Raw genomic sequence first — 19,743 nt, forward strand, 5'->3', positions numbered from 1 at the left:
AAAAAAATAAAAGAAATTACTTGCTTCAACCATGCATCCCCTTTAGGTATATTTGTGTTAATTACTGAAATCAAAGGACAAGAAGGGAAAACACAGCTCAGATAGACTGAAACAGTGAATGGCTTCCTCACATCAATGATACCTTCAGCCCTGCAGGGGACTGGAGTGCCAAGGACTCCCTCACCATTGCTGATCTGAAATCCACTGGGCATCCTGAAGAATACAGACAGGGAGAGACTCTGAGGGCCACAGATGCCGAAACTGGGGCCCAGTAAAGTTAGGTGACCTGCTGCTGGTGACAGAGCCAGGAGCCACCTCCAGGGCTGAGTGCTGTTTTCACGCCTACAGCCAAAGACACAGCACAGCCACACATCCTGGCAAGAGCTCATGTGGCCAGACACTTCCATAGTTTAAGTTTCTTATATCCATACTCTTTCAAAATCCTATTGACAGGATTCTTGCTAAAATGGGTTCTTGAGGACATACCCAAGGACAGGGCCTAGTGGAAAAAGAGCTCAGAGGAGCCTGAGTTTGGCCAACAAGAGAGTCTGTTGCCTCTAAGAACAGACACACTTTTATTTCTTATATTAGTGTTACACACTGTGTAGACCCTCCAGAGCTACACTGTCCAACATTGCAGCCACCAGCTGTGGGTGGCTATTGAGCAGGTGAACTGTGGTCGCTTCAGATTTTTAAGATGACATAGGGAAAAAAAGAATGTAAAATATCTCGTTACTAATTTTTACATTGACATGTTGAAATGATATTATTTTGGCTATATGGGTAAATAAAAAATATTATTAAAATTAGTTCCACTTATTTTTCACTTTTTAAACTTTACTAGATATTTTAAACACACACACACACACACACACACATATATCTTGCATTATATTCTTATTGGCCTATATAGCTCTAGAGCTTCAATACTCCACTTCTTTGCCAAAATTGGTCTAAATTAGACATAAAACAAAAGTTACTATGAGAACTGATTAACACAATCTTGCCAACTGTTTCAAAAACATTTCCAGAATAGCTTTTAATCAGAAGGGGAAAAGGGTAGCGATTACAAAAGGCAATCAACAGGATGGTACTGAGAAGAGTTCACTGAACATTTACTCCCTCGATATCTTGGCGACTGCCTTGCTCTACCTAAAATCCTCTCCCATCCTGCCTTCCTTGCAGCCTCTGAAGACAGGAAAAGATCCCACCAATGATCCCGCCTTCTTCTTCCAGTTCATGACCCTCCGGAATTCTACTGGCTCTATCCCCTCAAACATTTCCACAAATATTTCTTCCAGAAATCCCACCAGTGACCACACATCTCCTAGTTACTAACCTCTGTCTTCAATCCTTTACAGCCGAAGGTCCTAACCAGTAGTCTGTGGTCATATAAATATACCTTTATATGTTGATGAAAATATCTGGAAAGATATAAAGAACGGGAAGCTATGAGGATGAGGGGGAAAGGAGAGGAGGAGGAGAGAACGGAGGGGGAAGGCTGGGAAGGGGGCAAGAAGGGAGAGAATTTCTCGGAAGAGCATTATAAGGGGCTTCGACTGAGGTGTTAATTGTGGTTTTCTTCTCTGGCTTATTCTTTTTGCCTCTCTGTATTTTCTGTTTTGCAGAAACAAATGCAAACTGCTCTTATTATAAGAAAAAAAAATTGTTCTTAAAATATGAGAGAGAAAAAACCTTACTTTTAATTGGAAGAAGGGGAAATTTTTTTCCTGTGGCTTCCTGTCATTACAGAAAAAAATTAAAATAAAAAAAAAACACCCTGCTCTTTCACCTGGGAAATGAGGCCTCTGTAGCACCAGGCTTCATAATTTTTCACTCAAGTCACACCAGTAAGGTCCTGCCTTTGGGAAGTTGACTCCTAGAAGACACATGTCGGCTGGAAGAAGAGAAAGGAAACCATAGCAAGCCCTCCGGACCCACTGCTTCAGTAGTCTAAGACTTCCTCTCCCTACCTTTTCATATCCCAATGACCTCCAATGTTGCCAATACGAATCTGCTTCCCACGGAAATTCAGACTATACATTATCCGCTTTGCAAAAGTAGACTAAGGATACAGACCTAGTATCAAAGCCAGTATATTTATGGAACAAAGTGGAAAAAGGCATCGTTTTCCCCTTAGATTAAAAAATTAAAGGATCAAATGACTGTATGTGTACGTGGTATGGATGATGCATTTGGTAATGATGGGGAATCACAACGTACCACGCCCCTGAGAGACAGTCCCCTCTTCTTTCTCGTTGGTAGAATCCTACTAGGAGACTCGTCCTACATCGGTGGCTTTCAAAGCAATGATAGCTTTTCCTCCCCAAATGATATGTTATGCCAACAAGTAAGACAAGCTACTCGGTTTTCAATGGGGACAGGGCGCTGAAACATGGCCTTACTCCCCCACAAAGGCAGCCGCTGAACTGGGTCCTTGGAAACCTTGGAAACCCAGAGTTGCTGAAGATACAGTCAGAAAACCGTCACTGAGATCATCTGGACGGCCAAGAAGAGAAAGTGGGAAGCTTTTTGCAGTTTCTTATGATAATTAGAACAGACTCAACTCAGTTACCCATCTTATCTTTTTACTTTTTTTTACTTTTTTGAACTGATTGAAATCTTTATGAGTCCAGTGGTATTGAGCGGGCTAGGTAACTGTTTCAAGGTAAAGGATAATCTTGCAGCACCCAGGCCCTCCTGTGACTAAGGTGGAGGCATAGCTCCTAGTGGGCCTCTGGATTTTAGAGGCAGCATATTCCTCAGTTAAGCATGTTACTCCAGCAAATTTATGAAGTTACCTGAAAAGCTGCTCATTTCGAGTTGGGCCCTGAAAAACTTTGCACACAGAATGTTTTCCTCAATCTCTTTTCATCCAAAAATAGCTGGTACACCAAAACCAACACACAGAGCCTCTGAAGTCCCCCTGCCCCTCAGCTTTCTGGTCGACCTTCTCCTTCCTTTTTCTGTATCACTGTAGTCACCCTATTTCCCAGCCTGAAACTCCCCGACAGCCTCTCTACCTCCCAGCTTCTACCTCTTCTGGTATAATTAATAACAAACCCTTTTCACTGTCATCAGTGTACATGTTTGGGTAATGAATTGTAGGGTAATCCAATATATCACCATGTTCTTTCCACTATTTGCCAGAACTTCTATTTTGTTAATATGTCCTGGATTGTCATGTCCTGACTATCACATAATTTGTTATGGTCTTGGTTGGGGATCACCAACCAGAAACTAGAACCAAATCCTTGCCACAGACTATTCAGTTTGACTAGTGCATGCCCCCACACCTTTCTGGTCCAGTCCATGCTACACCTCCTCCCCACTTCCCAAAGAGATATACTGAAGTGAAGCTGTCTGGAAAGTGTGGTTTAGACAGAACAGAATGCAGCCCAAGAGATCTTGGAGAAGCTAGCCAGCCTGGTGTAGGTGAGAAGTCAGGAATGGATGGACAGAAATATGGGAAAAGAGTTGGAATATGGCAGAACGGAAGGGGGGGTCAAGGAGTGAAGAGAAGCTGGGAGGTAGAGAGGCTGTCAGGGAGCACCATGGAAAACTCAATCACCTCCAATAGTTGTGCCCTGTGCCAGCGACACATGCTGATCTCTAGAGGGTCTACTTGATGTCCTCACTTTCTGATCAAATATGATTCTTAATAAAAGTTCATTATAAGTTGTGCATTTTTAAATTGTGATATTTAGGAGTTAATGACCATTTCAATCCATGAGGCAAAGGGTAAATACCACAAATAACCCATCTGCCCACTCATTCAGTGGGTTCACAGCAGGAAAGGTGGGTGACAGAGGATGGGGAAGAGCAGGAAGTGACAGCGAGCTCAGAGTACAGGAGGAGCCTCAGGGAACACGGAGAGGAAAAAGAGGTCATTTAGCGACCGCTTAAGGAAGGGGCTACATGAAACGAGGCAGGTGCTGGGACCTCATGCGTCACATCGCCCTACGTCACTGCTTTGTTTTTTATCATATCCTGTGTTTACTGAGACCCATTTCATTGCACTAACCACAGTCCCTACAAACTCTTATTTGTGACCCCCCTCTCTAAGGCCCTGTAGTCACCTGTGACTGATTCTGTTCCAATTTAAGTTATGCTTCTGTATCAAGCCAATTTCTTTATCTTTTCTTCCTCTCATCCTTCCCTAAACCCCACCTCTCCCAAAAAATCTTCCATGAAACTCCAGCAGAAGTATAGACACCGGCAGAAATCAAATGCCCTAGGGGCTAAATGTTACCACTGGTTCAAGCTTCCTCCCAGAACACGCCTGTTCCCGAATAACCTTGCCTGCTTAGGTAAAGCTCTCTCCTAAGGCTCTGTGTGAATTTCAGGGGCAAAGGTCCTTGACAGAGAATCTTTGGTTCCAAGAAACTTAGAGCAAATAGCCAGAGGAGAAAAAGAAGTCTGGCAGACTTCACTGCTTTCAGCAAACATAAGGAAATGGAAAATTTCTAAGACCACAAATCCTAGAAACAGGGGTCTTTGTGGACGGTAAAGTCTAGAGTGACTGAACAAGAGAGGCATACAACTCAGAACAAAATCTTATCTCTTGAGCTTAAAAATACAATGCAAGGCAGAGGGCAATGATAACCCTCAGTTTAACTATGATTTACGTAATACACTCGTTATATGTTGATTTTCCTTATCATATGCTGCTTAGATCAGTGTTAAAAATTACTTTTCATTCCCAAATAGCACCTGATAGGATGCTTCTTGGCTATACTTTTACCCAGTATTTTGTGGAGAGGCCAAACTGAAATGGAGACTTTCCATCTAAACAGGACTACAATAGTTAATCATTATTTCCATATTAGTTTTGAGGTGATGGGTTGGGTGTCCAGAAAGGCCCCTTCTGTCCCTTGTCCTCTGCACTATGTGACACCATTGTGGCCTTGGCTGAGGATGAGAAATCTCTTCAGACAGTGAAAGAACCTCTCCTCCAGGCAATGGAGTTTGAGGAAATGTGCTCCTAGGCCAATATCCTACAGCCTGTAGGCACTTTTGAAGAGGAAGCAGGCCCTTTAGAAGCATTTGCTACAAAAAAAAGCTGGGCATCTGCTGATCTTATAAGTGGAAAAGAAGAGAGACTTGACTTAAGAGACCTCATAACTACTTCTTGTAGAAGGGCAGATCCCTCCAATAACCTCATGGACCAGGTCTCCTTATTGCCTAACCTCTGTCTGTCTTTCTGATAATAAATCTAGCTTCTCAGAAACATGGTGTATCTCCTTCAGGCTATCTCAGGGTTCCAAATGATACAACTTGACTGTCTCATAAGTGACTTCATTCCCATCAGGATATGAGTAAAACCCCTTCAACGAACAGCAAAAAGCAAAAGCTTTAAAAACAGAATGAAACAAATCCAAAACATGAACCCTAAAGAGCCTTAGAAGAGAACCTGAGCCCAGTGAGACTCTGATGGGATTAATCCCCAATTTCCTGTCTCTACAGTAATTCCTCATGAGGGCCTTCTTCCAGCAGCCAGCACTTCTCTCCTATAAGCATAACAAACTAGTTTTAATTTGGGAATAATTTTAGATTTATAGAACAGTTGCAGAGGTAGTAGAGGGACCTCCCGTGTACTCTTCCATCCAGCTTCCCCTGGGTCAGAATCTCGCATTACCACAGTACATTTGTGAAAACTGAAAGCCAACATTGGTACATGAGTATGAACTAAACTCCATGCTCTGTGTTTCACTAGTTGTTTTTTCCCCCCACTAATGTCTTTTTTGTCTTCTAGGACCCCATGCAGGGCACCACACTGCTATCAGTCATCATGTCTCCTTAGTCTACTGTGGTCTGAGAGCTGCTCCGTCTTTCCTTGGTTTCATGACCTTGAAAGTTTTGAGGAGTATTTTTGTAGCTATCAGGTGTTCTGCAGAATGTCCCTCAGTTTGCATTTGCTTTGTTTCCTCAAAAGAAGACTGAGGTTATGGCTTTGGGGGAAGAAGGCCTCCGAGATGAAGGGTCCCTCTGGTTGCATCACATCAGGGTCCATGGCATCCACATGACTTCTCACTAGTGATGTTAAGTTGGTCATATGGATAAAGTAGTGTTTGCCAGGTTCCTCCACTGCAAAGTCATTATTTTTCCCTTTCCATACTCTAGTCTTTGAAAGCAAGTCTAAGTCCAACCACATCAAGGGGGCAGGGAGGTGGCACTCAGGGACACAGCTCCACCTCCTGAATGGGGGAAGAGCCACAAACACTATCTGGGATTCTTCTGTGATAAGGATTTGTCTCTCCTCCATCCTTCATTTACTTATTTATTCAATAATTTTTATTAGTAAGGACTGAGGTGGGCTCATAAGGACTTAAGAGTTTGGGTTATAATCCAGTGCTGTGTTATTGACTTTGTTGCTCAAATTGTTCCAGCCACAAGCTCGTTTCTGCCCACGCTGCCCTCAGCAGTGAGTCCTCCTCTAACCCCTTGAGAGACCAGGAGAGGCACCTCTCTGCCCTGTTGGCACCGCTCCTCTAGACTTGCCCAACATTCTCCAGCTGAGCTCGGTGTTAACCACAGAGCACCCAGTCCCCTCTAAGGCTATCTCGCTTCCTTCCCGCCCTACGTCAGCACCAGCCACCAGGCGACACCAGGTCTGAACCCAGAAGGGGGGTAGCCCGGCACAGGGGAACAAAGCCTGTGTTCACACCGTGCGCCCACCTCCACGGGCCCCTCCTCGGGGTGCCACACGGTGTGAGCTGTGCCTCGGAGGACAGCTGTGTGCGCACGTGCGCTACCACCCAAGTGTTCTCCTGAAGCCATGGCAACCTGCCTTTTCCCTCAGCCTGATAAAATTTCCAGGATTGAAACCAAGTTCAAATTTCCTTTCCACGTGTGCTATTCGTCGTTGCCTTTCATGTTTCTTTCCTATTCTGAGTATGAGAGGAAGTCCACAGTTTAAAAATGGAAACGAGACTTGGCCGCTTGGCCCGCACCGCTTTTAGCATCAGGCCGCGGCGATGCCACACACACTTCATCACGGGTTCTCGCGGCCACTCGCGCCGCCAGCCGCTGCTGTCTGCTGGCTTAGGGCCCACCTGAATTTTGTATCTCAAACTTGACTTTATATTTTTTAATAAGACAATAAAACCACAAGTTGTATTGAAAATTGGTGGAGGGGAGCAATGACCTACTTAAGACTCCCCCTGATCCAGCTTCCGCATCCAGTTAAAATTTAAGCATCACCTCAGTCCTAAATATAAGTAAAGGGCAAGGGGCACGCTGTGTCAGAGCTGTGACAGGCCAGGGGACAACGCGTGTTTCCACACCACCTGTGGATGGCTGTGCAAGGGGGGCGCTGTGCTTAGAGATGTCTTCCAGGGTGAGGGGGTGCCCGTCTCCCCCATGAAAGTGCACCAGTTGTCATGTGAGGAGATAAACAAGGAGTCTCACCAACAATGAGAAACAGCTGCTTCTTCACAATGACAGAGAATTACAAACCTTAAAGGTATAGTGAGGCTCCTCACGGGGACTTCAGCCTGAGAAACAGGCTTCAGCAGAAAAGATGGTGGCTTTCTTGGCCCTGTGTGTCCACAGCCCCCAAATACACACAGCAGCCCTTTAGGCAAAGCTGGGAGATGGAGGCAGAGCAGACACTAGGTTCCTAGGTGTGCTGGTCAGGGTGCCTTCCCAAAGGGGGACCTGCGGTGCCTCGGAGTCCATGGGGGAACTAACTGTCCCTTTATTACCTGCCTCTAAACACATGCTTTGCTTTGTTTAACTTACCATCCCTCAGGAGGAGGACTGGCCACAGGTCTGCGATCTTACCAAATCTGTCCTTACCAGGGCTGCACATTCAATTTCTTTCCTTAGAACAGAAAAGCACTGGGGGAGAAATGGCTGACATGACATCCATCAGTGCTACTTTAGGGGAGCTTTTAGATGTCATAGAGATTACCTGATAGAACTGGTATAGTATTATAATATTATATTATATATTAATAATAATAATAATATAATTAAGGACATTTATCCCAGATTTCATGATTATTTGGGGGGGGGGGTGTCTGACCTCATAATTGAAGAGGCTAAGTGTTATTACAAATAAGCTTTCAAAAATTCCCTCAAACAGTAATATAGTAAGTGGTTGTGTGATGAAGAGAGATTGATGGTTGCCAGAGGTGGGGGGAGGGGGGAGGAATTGGGTAAAAGTGGTCAAAAGGTATAAACTTCCAGTTATAAGATAAACAAGTTCTGGAAATGTAATGTACTGTACTGTATATTTGAAGCTTGCTAAGAGAGTAGATCTTAAAAAAAATTTCCCCCTGAAATTTTAGCTATGTGAGATGATGGATGTTAACTAGACTTATTGTGGTGATCATTTCCCAATATATAAATCATTATACTGTACACCTGAAACTTATACCATGTTCTATGTCAATTGTATCTCAACAAAACTGGACAAAAAAAATAAAACTAGAAAAAAAAGGATCGATTGGAATAGTTGTTTGTAGCTTGGTACGATTTCCAGTGACTCTACCTTTTTAAAGTTCTCTATCACAGCTTAGGAATGAAGATGACTTGTTCTGGAAAAGGTGTTAGGCTCAAAACAAGGCCCCAGCTTCAAAAAAAACTATTATGAAGAGAGAATAGGAAAAGCAGCATTTTTAAACTAACATGTAAATAAGATGTGATTCTATATGTATCAACATAACTAAATTATCAAACAGCAATTTTTACAGTAGTTGCAATAAACATGAGTAGGAAACTGTACCCTTTAAACTATGTTCAGGAAGCCTGTATACTCAAGGTAGCCAAAAGCCTGGCCTGGATGAAGGCATTGGAAAGGAGGGACTGCCATCCATTTGTGGTCCCCTTGTGTCAGGCACATACTGCATTCCAAGTGGAAGGGGGAGTCTTCGAAATATTAGCTCTGGCTGGTGTGTGGAAGTCAGCTCTTCAGGGTCAAGAGATGGCATGAGGGCCAGTTTGGGCGTGAGATCCAGCTCAGATACCAGGGAGATGACAGAGTGAGGGGTCTAGGACGCCTTATGGGGATGGCGCCAAGCGGGTTTACTGATGGACTGAATGTGTGGGATAGGAAGGTGGTGGAATCAAATGTGACTTCAATCTACTCATCTGAATACCACAAAGTTCCTAAAGGCACATTGTTGATGGGATGTTTCACATATTAAAATAGGTTGGAAACCTTTTCTGTAAATGGGGAGATAGTAAACATCTGTCAGAACTATTCAGCTCCCCGGCTGTAGCACAGGCAATATGTAAATGAACGAGTTCGAGACATAATTGGCCAACCCCTGTTATAACAGAGTATGTGTCCATTGTAACTGATTATAGAGGAAACATCTGGAAGGAATTATGTACCCCAACGTTAATAGTGATTATCTCTATGATTCTTACTTTCTTTTATATGCTTTAAGTATTTTTGAAAATTTCCCCATATGTAATCAGATAAATCCTTTTGTAATCAGATAAACTACGAAAAAATATATATATATATATATCAGTAAAGTCTAGAATTCTACCTTTAAAATTCTACAAATAAAAAAAAAAAGGTCTGTATTCCTGTGTTCTGGTGTCCTGTAATTGATCATACTTTTTAATGGAGATTATTTAATATAAAAATACTTACTAAAAAGGTCATCAGGAAATAAATTCTAAGCCATTAGTTGACAAGAAAATAACCTGCCATGTTGGTGTTCCTTAGAACTTGAGCGTGTCTGTGTGAGGAACGGAGAAAGGATGTTTTTATATTTCATTGGCTGAGTCTCTGGAAAAGGTTGCATCTTGAATTAGCAGCCTGACTGTTTGCTGTCCAGATAAATATTGTGTTGCTATGACTGAAATCGTCCCACCACGTGGGTCATCCTGTCGTATAATTAGCTTCTTATCATATCAGGTGCAAATCAAAGCAGCAGCACTTGCTGTTAATGTGGTAATTGAACAAACCAGAAACACTCCTTTTAATGTATCATCTGATTGAGTATTCTTGCCATCCCTCTGGAGGTACCCACAGGGTTATTTTGCTGCATTTTTCAACAAGTGGAACCTCGGAGCAAATCAAACATCTCGATAAGTTCCCAGCTATCTCAGCTACTTTAGCTCATTTTTTTTCCACGTCTTTAACTGGATCACTATGCATTTTGATAGTTCACCCAGGGGTGGAACAGGGTAGAGAGTGAAATTAACCTTGAGTGCCCTTCAGGTACACAGACACTATCCTCAAGACACTATTCGCATTTTTCTTGCATCACGGTCAGGTTCATTTTCAACCTCTCTGTTTCAATCAGTGTCAAGTCAAGTCTAAGTGAAGCCTAATGTAGCTTGACCTGCATCCAGAGAGCTGTGCCCTGTGCTCTTTCCATCATTTGATCCCATCTTCCCTGCCCCAGAAGGCCAGGCTGCAGGACAGCTCCACTTCCCCTCTGCCCACTACTTCTCTTCCTCCCTTCCCAGATGCAGATCCTAATAAACAGGCTGCATGCTCATCTCTACCTTACAGACTGTTTCCAGGAAACCCACCCTGGCTCTTGTCCTCAATTCTGTGTGCCAAATTTTATTTACTTCTCAATGGGACTGCAACCCTTGGCCTGAGCAGTAAACCACTGAAGGGCACAGCCTCTGGCATCCAGGCCTCTCATTGCACTGGGCACAGTGCATGTGCTCCGAGGGGCAATTCTGGCAAGTGACCCCTGGAGCCAGCCTGCCTGGCTTCTGATGCTGGCTCTACTACTTACTGGCTGTGTGATCTCAGGTAAGTTACTTAACCTCTCTGTGCTTATTTCCTCAACTGTAAAATGGGGATAATAATAATATTTCATACAGTAGTGAAGACATTGCATTTGTAAATGTTGTAAAGTGGACTGGATGGAATTAAGTATATAAGATTGTGTGAGAATGTAAACATAGGCAAAATACTGAGAACAGTACTGCATCCGGACTGTTCTACTTAAGTGTCTGCTTTAAAAAAATGTTCAAGAGATAAAGAGATTCAATCTCACACTCTCCATGTGGTTCTCTTCTATTGCAATGACCTTTCCCTTTTCTAACTTTCATCAGAATATCAACATAAGGAAAGAGTAAATGAACAAAACTATTTTTTAGATTTCCTATTCTTTCATTTTTGGTCCCTCATTACTTCTGGCCGGCTCACCCCTTGATGACAGATAATAATGCAGCACCTCAGGAGTATTTACGATGTGTAAAGTGCTCTATGTTAACTGTTTCATATAATCCTTAAAGGAAGGTGGTGTTCTTATCCCATTTCACAGATAAGGAGACTGAGGCTGAGAGGCAAAGTATCTTGCCCAGGGCCACAGGAGCTTGCAAATGGCTGAGCCAGGGATATGTTTTTCCTCTCTTTAATCACCCATTGCTCATAGAGAGCACAGTTCCACACTCATCTAGATGTTTATGAACTAAACAGTTTTGTTAAATGACTGATTCCTTTAATAACTGCTTACTGATGCCCACCATAGGCCAGGCTCTAGGAAGGCAAAGATTAGAAATGGTCCCTGTCATCACCAAGTTTAGGTCTGTGAGGAACACAGACAAATCAACAAGCAGTTACAAAGCAATGTGATGGGTGCTATTATGACAGGGAAAGATAGATATGGAGAGTCACAGGGTTGGGGGGCTGTGGTGGGTGAAAAAGTCCCCTGGGGAAGTGATGTGTCAGTGATGGTAAAGGATGTGTTGGGGCTGGAGTTGAGAAGGGGTAGATTCCGGGTATAAGCAACAACTCATGGCACGTCTGAGGGCAGAGAAGGGGGAGTGGTTAGAGAGAACAAAGGAGGGATATAAGGTTCCACCAAGCATGGATTTCTGTTACCAAAGTAGACAGCAGACAGACCTGAGTTGGGCTTCCCTGTTATAGCACACGCTGTGAGCAAATTAGTTAGGATGGCTTGTATATGCCCTTCTGCCAAATGCAAGGTTCCTTTACACCAGAGGGAGCGGCAGTCTCTAGGAGAGCATCAGGGAACATGTCAGAGCTTCCAGGGCTGGCCACCTCAGACTACTGGAATGGAGGGAATGGACCCATGTCCTCCTTATCCTCAGAAAATGGTCCTTAAAACATAGACACAGGAAGGCAGAGGCTGAGATAAGCATGTCGTGACATCCAATGGAGACCCAATGACATTGAATGTTAGTAGCTTATTTGTTACTTTAGTCTTAGGGGGTCTAGAACTTTCTAGAACATCACAGGTTTCCTCTTAATCTACTCATGTTTAAATGTTTTTGTTTTTTTCCTTTTGTTTCCTCATGTAGGTTCTCCATGCAGACAACAGAAGGAAAGACTAAAGCAATTACCTAGATGCCATTTAAAATTTTTTTTACAAGGAATGCCTGTATTATCTATATATTTCGGAAGAAACTTTGACCTAAACATGGAGCTAACTGCCTGCATTCCCTGCCCAAAGTTATAGCTGGAGTTGTTTACTAATATCTTTGTTTTGTAAACTGTTAGAGCTGATATAACACTTGTGAAAGACGGGAAAAATTTAAACATTGTCAACTTTTAAGATAGATAATTTGGAATCACTACCCCATTCCTCTTCACCTCCCAAGACAAATGCCAAATTTCCAGTGTTGGGGGGGGGGGGGGATTCTGTCCAAGGCAGACCAAGGTAGAGGTCTCAAGGTCCAAGCCTTTCTTGACTGATGCTCAGGAAGGAAGGAGAACTGTCTATGGTAACTAGCAAAGGTCCAACAAGGATCCCTAGGGTGATTATGGTGTATTTCACACCCTCATGGGTGCTTAGAACGACCCACAGTCTCAGCCAGGGTTCCTGGTAGCAAACAAGACGGGCTTACTCTGGTTGGTTTGAACAGGTCAAAACGCAGCCCAAATGTCATCATAGAATGGCTCCACCTGAAATACCAGTGGAAACACCTGGTAGCTCACAGAATGCTGGGTACTCTAGAACCTTCATCACTGCTACCTTGGAAAATGAATGTACAGACCACCCTCACCAGAACGAGTTCCTTAAAGCCTACTTCTTTCATTACCAGCCTCTGATCCCAAGTCTGACATCTCTGCATCTAGCTAGTGGAGCCTGGGTCACAGGCCTACACCCCTGCTTCAAGGGAGTCTGGGAAGGTGAACGCCAGCTTCTACATTGGAGAAGCACAGACTCATAAGGCAGAAAATTCTCCTTCATGGGAAAGCCCCTCCAAAGGTCAGGACAACGAAAAAGAATGACACCCTTTCCTTACACCCACTGATTCACAATAATGAACATTTAATCAGGCAAAACACTGAGCGTCAGCATATGTTTGGTGTTGCTTCTGTGTGAGAAGAGCACTGTCTACACGCACTCTAAGAACTGAGATACGAGTTGCCCCCTGGTTTGAAGCCGCGAAGAGATGCTCCCCAAGGCTATCGCCTGGAGTTCAGAGCGCTCCGCACTTGCCCATCCCCGCTGGGCGGCGAGGACGTATAGAGCGTGTGGAGAGGAGAGATTACCCTGCTTGCTTCAGCCAACCTTATCAAGGCCAAGGCCATCATGTGATAATGTGTGAATGAATCAGAAGGGGTAGCCCGGGTATTTCTGTACTCATATCAACATTCACACTTCAATACCAGCCAGCTCTCATTTTCCTTTTCTGAGATTTAACTGGCCACTTTTCACATGAGACTTGGAACCTCCATCGTATTGATCTGCTAAGAGTACAAGCCCCCTCAGAAGTATACACTGTACCAGGGGTTGCTACATCGATAAAATATCCCCGCCAAACTTCTGAAGGGCAGTGTCTTCTGCTACCGTTTTTCTTCTCTGGAAATGATGGTCTCATATGGGCACAGGACCGCACACATTCATCAAGCATTTTTAATTGAGCACTTATTAAGTGCAAGGTAATATGCTAGGTCCTGGAGATACATGGATGAATATGGGAGGCACATTCTCTGCCTCATGGAGCTCCCAGGGTAGTGGAGAGGCTGGATATGAAATAAGTGAGGACATAAATAAACACATAAAGGTGCATTTTGTTAAGAGCTATGAGAAGCTGGGTCCTAATGAGGTGAATTTAAAACAGAATGCCTGTATTGGTTTTCTTGTCTTTCTCCCTCTCTCCCCCAGCCCCTACTTTCAAATATATATACAAATATATTTTCTGTTTTTTAATTGATTTTTAGAGAGAGGAAGGGGGAGAGAGACAAACATTGATGTGAGAGCGAACAGTGACTGGCTGCCTCCTGCACGTCTCCTACCACGGATTGAGCCCTCAACCCGGGCATGTGCCCTCACTGGGAGTTGAACAGGTAGCATTTCAGTGCACGGGATGACACCCACCAACCGAGCCAGGGCAAATACATTTTCAGTCAGTGTCAGTCCTTAGGAGACCTGAGTGCTCTATGCGATCTCAATGATGCGAAGGGCAGAGAGGGCCAGCTACACCATGGGCACTGTGGGTTTTGGATACAGCTGCACTGGGGTTGACAAGAGTTAACCACCACGTGTATCTATCTGCCTGATCACAGGGAGCATACAAAGCAGTTTTACAAGTCCTTTATCTCCTTGGGAACCAGCCTTTCCCTCCTGCCCACTTCACTTCTCTTATTCGAAACAGACCACCCAAACGCTGGGACGAATCAGCACTTCCAGGCCAGCTTTCGCCAAAGAAGCGGCTCTAACATCAGGGGGCCCTCTTGTTCATTCCCCCAGACAGGCTCTCACACAGTGCCCCAAAGCTGGGTGGTACTGAAAAATCCCAAACTCCTCCTTAGGTCTCCAACTAGGAAGAATCCCATGGCTCTCAGCGGCAACAAGAGCGACAAGTATGGGTCAGCATAAGTGGATCACTTCACAAAACACAAAATCGCCAACCTGGGTCAACCCCGGGACCCGCACATGTCAACACTTCAACACATTTTTAATTTGCTACCAAGACACACCAGGTCTCAGGACAAACATGTCTCTCATTTCATTTTTCCCTCATTCCACCCACCAGGAAACGCTAACACTACTGATGTGTCAGACACACTGGATGGAAAACCCATGAGTCATCATGGGGTGGCACAGTCGCCTGCCAGGAGGCTGGTGATCACTACACAGTGTCAGTGGCACCAAAGCAAAAGGATGCCCGAGATCGTGTTTATTCATAAATTAAAATCAGAATTGGAATGTTTTATGAACTAATGGGCTTCCAAATTCATCTCAGGCTCTTGTTTTGGGGGGGCATGCTGGCAGACTGAAAGAATGGTCTTTCAAATATGGATTTGCTTAGAGGTCCCCCAAGTTGAGCTCTCACAGTGGGGAGGTCATATGTGTGGTCGAAGGAAGCGCTCTTTATTGCACCTCATGCCACAAGAGTCCCACACGATGGCAAAAGGTCCAATCTCCACCCACTGCCTTGGGGACTCTTCCCAGCTGTCCTCTGACCAGCCCATGTCAACCCCTCTCTGCCCGTCTGGTCCCTTAGGATGAGAGTACACTCCAGGGCTGGGCTGCCCCGCCTGGCCCCAAACCAGAGATGAGCTTGTTCAGGGCCAGCACTTGGCAGGCTTTCGTGTGCTTTAGTCCTCAGCAGGACCTCCTGAATTAAGTAGCATTTTCCACATATGAAAATTGAAATAATGAGGCTTTGAGGTTTTGAAACTTGCCCAGGCCAGGTACCTGCTAAGAGGTGCGGGCATTCTGTAAATGGCTCCCCTATTTGCCTAAAGCTGTGGGCTAGGGCCTCCAGGCCTCCGAGGCTGCCTGCTGCTAACATCTGTAGCAGCTCAAAGGGGGGGCGTGGGAGTGGGTCATGTGCAGTGCGTGGATATAACCACAGATCAAAAGAAGGCTTTAGTTCTTTAGAAGGAAAATGATGGGTTGAGGCATGAATGTGGGGTGGTAGGTGCGCTCACCTCCGCGGGGCCTTTTATCCACTAAGGAGAGAGTGGCGCCTGGGCCTGCTCCCAGCCTGCAGACATGGGCCACGGCTCTCAGAGTAAAGACTGGGCAGATCAAGTGCAGGAATTCTCAGCCTCAAGTATATGCACAGAATACAGGATGAGGCAGAAGAGGGTTTACAAGTGTTCATATGGAAATAAGACAATAATAAAAAATAATATAAGATTAAACTCTGTGTTTCACGTACGCACACCGGTAAGCCTGCCTTTGCCCTACCCGGTTTAGAGGAACTCGGCTCTCAAGGTTATCCAAGGATATTCACAGAAAGGCACTTGGGATCAGCTTACTGTTGTCTGTGAGCTCACACACTGAATGCAAGCAGGGCCTCAAATCAGAACAAGATTTCTGAGCTGCAGCACAGCCCCCAGCCTTGGGAGGAAACTTAACTCCCCCATCCCACCTGCCTTAACCAAAACACACAGCAAATAGAACCTGGCTTCTAAGGAAGACCAAGCTGCCAACCTCGGGGGGAACAGGAAGACACTGCTTTAGATGAGGGAGCCTGGGAGGTGATTGCTTGGGCAGGTGGAGAATTAGGGTGCCCCTGAGTTCCCCAGGGAGTCTTGTTCTGAGCATGGAAGTGGCTTCCAATCAAGGGCTCTTGTCACATACAATGGTGATAAATAATAACAATGCTAGACAGCTAAGATGAACTGAAGGCACACCATTCTGTATTAGATGCTGTGCCTACGTGATCTCATTCAAGCCTCCCCAAAGCTCCAGTAGGGGGTTTCTATTATTAGATCCATTTTAAAGATGAGCACACTAAGGCAGAGAGAGGTCTGAACTCAAGTCTGTCTTAACCACAATGGCCTGACTCAGCATAACCACTGACTGACCTCCTAAGATACCCAGCCAGCGGGATCATGGACCTCACCTTAGAATCAAAGAGGAACAAAAGTGCTCGATCGATTTTAACAATCTGTAGAGATACACTTTGTATTCCAAGATTTTTCAGAAGGCATTAAAATCATCTTTTCAGACATAAAGCTCTCATGTCACTATAAGAAGCCTCAAAGAGATCTGAATTAGAGACCATTTCCCAAGGAAGGGCCCAAGCATTTCATTTTCAAACAGCCGGGGACATCCATGAAGGGGGACACCTGACTTCATGGTCTGTTAGAATGAGCCTGGAGGAAATAAACAAGTTATTTTGCTCCTGCACTCACGTGCTCTGACCCAAAGCCAGCGGGAGAGTCCTTACAATTCAGTAACTAATCAGATGATGGGCCGTGAAACACACCTCTGAATGTCATCAGAGTCCAGGGATCCAGAAATAAGCTGTCACCAAAGGGACGTGTGCCCTCTGGGTATAATTTCCAGAACATGTTTCGTAATGTAGGGCTGGGACTTAGCGAGCCAGACAGGAAAGGTCAAAACACAGGCCCCGGTCCTGCCGCACCCAGCCTGGTCTCCTCCTGCCCCACAAACGGCTCCCTGCTTGCTGCCCAGTCCCTGAGCCCCCAAGTCCCTTCCTGACCACCACCAGGAAAGCCAGCTGACCCAGTGTGGATGTCCTGCTGTGTCACTTCACTATCACTGATGGCAGATCTCACTGCTTCCCTGACTTGTCTTGAACATGTTTTGAGTAACTGTCAAAAATGAATGAGTAGTTTATTCACCAGACATGTAGATGTCAAATAATTACTGGTACCAGATTCTCCACTTATTAAATGTGCCTACATTGAATGACATGTTTTAAAATACCTTCGCTTTTTAAAGTAACATTTGCTGGGAGTAGAAAACTCAAATGGCACTTTTAAATGAACAGAAAAGAATTCTGCGTGAGGGAAATGTGCATTCAAATGATTTTTTTAAATGTGAAACTTATGCTTATTTTATTTATATTCTTGGCTGGTTTTTGGTTAGGACAAAGGATTTGGCTGCTGATAAAAATAGAGACATTCAGTGAGTAGATTTATCAAAATCGGATCCCCTTTAGGATGGGGACCTAGGCATCCAACAGGAACAGCTTTCTCCTTTCCACCTGGATCCCCCAACTAAAAATACCAACACAACAGGCTTTCCTTTGGCAGTGATCTCTATGCTACTGATGCATTCTGTTTAGAGACCACTTGTAAACTTCTTAAGAGCAAGTCAGTTACCTTATTACTCTTGTTTATTGAGCAGAGTCATTTACAGTCAATAATTGATAAAAGTTGAGAGAACAAAGCGTACCTGGTAAGTAGAAAGGAGTGGGGAGAACTAGTGAGGCCTGGCTTAGAGCGCAGGGTTAATGTCATTGTCACACAGAAGTACCATCCTCTGCTGACATGCACCAGGGCTAAGTAATGGATTCCTTTCTACGGTGAATTCAAAGAGTACAGAAAGGTTCTTAAGAATTGAGAATCTGAATCCTTTTGATTCTGAACCCTTCAGGAAATTCGCATGCATACCAGTGAATGATTCACTTGGGTCTGCAGGAAAATCAAATCCAGGAGAGATTTCGGCTGGTTAATGAGTAATCTGGGACTGGCTGCTGACTGAATACTAGGGAAAGGGAGGCGAGGGAAGCAGCATGCCTGTTCCAGACAAGCAGGGGTGCTGGGCACCCCGCACCCATCAGCTTGCCCATGCTCCGCGGAACCAAACAGAAAAGACGTTTCTGAGTGCAGAACGGGGGACGTGGAGTGACTGCGAAGGCATTTCTCATGGTTGGCTAATGCATCCTGTGCATCTTTTGTGGGGATCAGGGAGCAGAGCACTTTCTTCACAGGGATGATTCAGAACAACTGTGGGGGGAAAGCATCACTTCAGTCAACTGACAAGTACACAGTGTTTTAATTATGTGACATCACTGTGCTGAGAGGTTCTAGGAAGAACATCACCCCAGGCCCTGCCCTGTCCTGTCCCGGAGCTCACCCATTTGAAGAAATTCAACTAACAGTCACACTTTTCATATTTCATTAGCTAGTGTTGCCTCAATTTCACACTTGACTTTGTCCTTAGAAACACAGATATAAAGAAATAATATCCAAGTTTAACAATAAAAACTAATCTATATGCCTATGGTTGAAATAGTAACTAAAAGAGTGGTTTTACTCTTGTTTCCTAAGAAAAACTACTCAGGAAGGCAATAATATGATTATTTCATTAAAACATAATCAGGGTGTGTGTGTGCAGGGGCCTCTATATTCTAAAGCTGAGAGCTGAGGAAATAAATGTGTGGAATTTCTAAAATAGATCCTTTATTGAAGTATAATTTACAAAGAATAAAATGCATGCGTTTAAAGCATAAAATCTGGTGACTTTTGACCAATGCTTGCACCCATAAAACCACCACCACAAGCAAGACACAACATTTGCAATGCCCACCTCAAAAACACCCTCCCAGCCGGGGCACACTCCTTCGAAGCCCAATCCAACCCCGGAAAACCACTGCCCTGCTTCCTGTCACTACCCATGAGCGAAGGTGTGAGCTTTAATGGCACTAGGGGGAAAAACCACCCACCTGACTTCCACCTGAAGGCTTTTCAGTTGGGGGTGCAGGGGCGTTAAAGCACGTGCCAATTTTCTTTTGCTCACCTACATACAGCAGCAGTGATGAGGGGGCTTTTGAAGGACTGCAGACAGGCTGGGTGGGGGGACTGTTAGAGTCCGGAGAACCTGCTGTCTCCAGCGCCCAGGCCTCCATGGTTTTTGTTTTCATGACAGGCAAACAGGAGGACTGAAAGCCATCCACCCCCCCAGGTAAACTCAGCTCCGAATCCAGGTCTACATCTTTGCGCGAGGCCTCCTTAAAGCATGTTTCTGTTCTTCAGTGGGTAATACGTTATTCTCAAAGGGACCATTTTAAATTGTTTCAACGAAAAGAAACAGGTGCCACACAGTGCAGGTGAAAGAGACCCCTCAGCAATACACA

General features: G+C 44.6%; 1 protein-coding gene across 2 annotated transcripts in view; it reads right to left on the bottom strand.

Annotated features, from left to right (window-relative positions):
- RETREG1 (reticulophagy regulator 1) overlaps positions 1–19,743 on the bottom strand; it is a 111,159-nt gene that overhangs the window by 41,562 nt on the left and 49,854 nt on the right. The window contains exon 1 of one of the 2 annotated variants that reach the window (XM_081131956.1): positions 18,060–18,189. The exons of the other annotated variant lie outside the window; for it this stretch is intronic. Within the exon in view, the coding sequence (XP_080988082.1) occupies positions 18,060–18,124 (65 nt within the window). The 5' untranslated portion in view covers positions 18,125–18,189. Of the gene's footprint in view, positions 1–18,059; positions 18,190–19,743 lie in introns of those variants that run through there. 2 annotated transcript variants of the gene reach the window in all.

The sequence above is a fragment of the Miniopterus schreibersii genome (assembly GCF_964146895.1).
Source record: "Miniopterus schreibersii genome assembly, chromosome: 3".
NCBI classification, from domain to species: domain Eukaryota; kingdom Metazoa; phylum Chordata; class Mammalia; order Chiroptera; family Miniopteridae; genus Miniopterus; species Miniopterus schreibersii.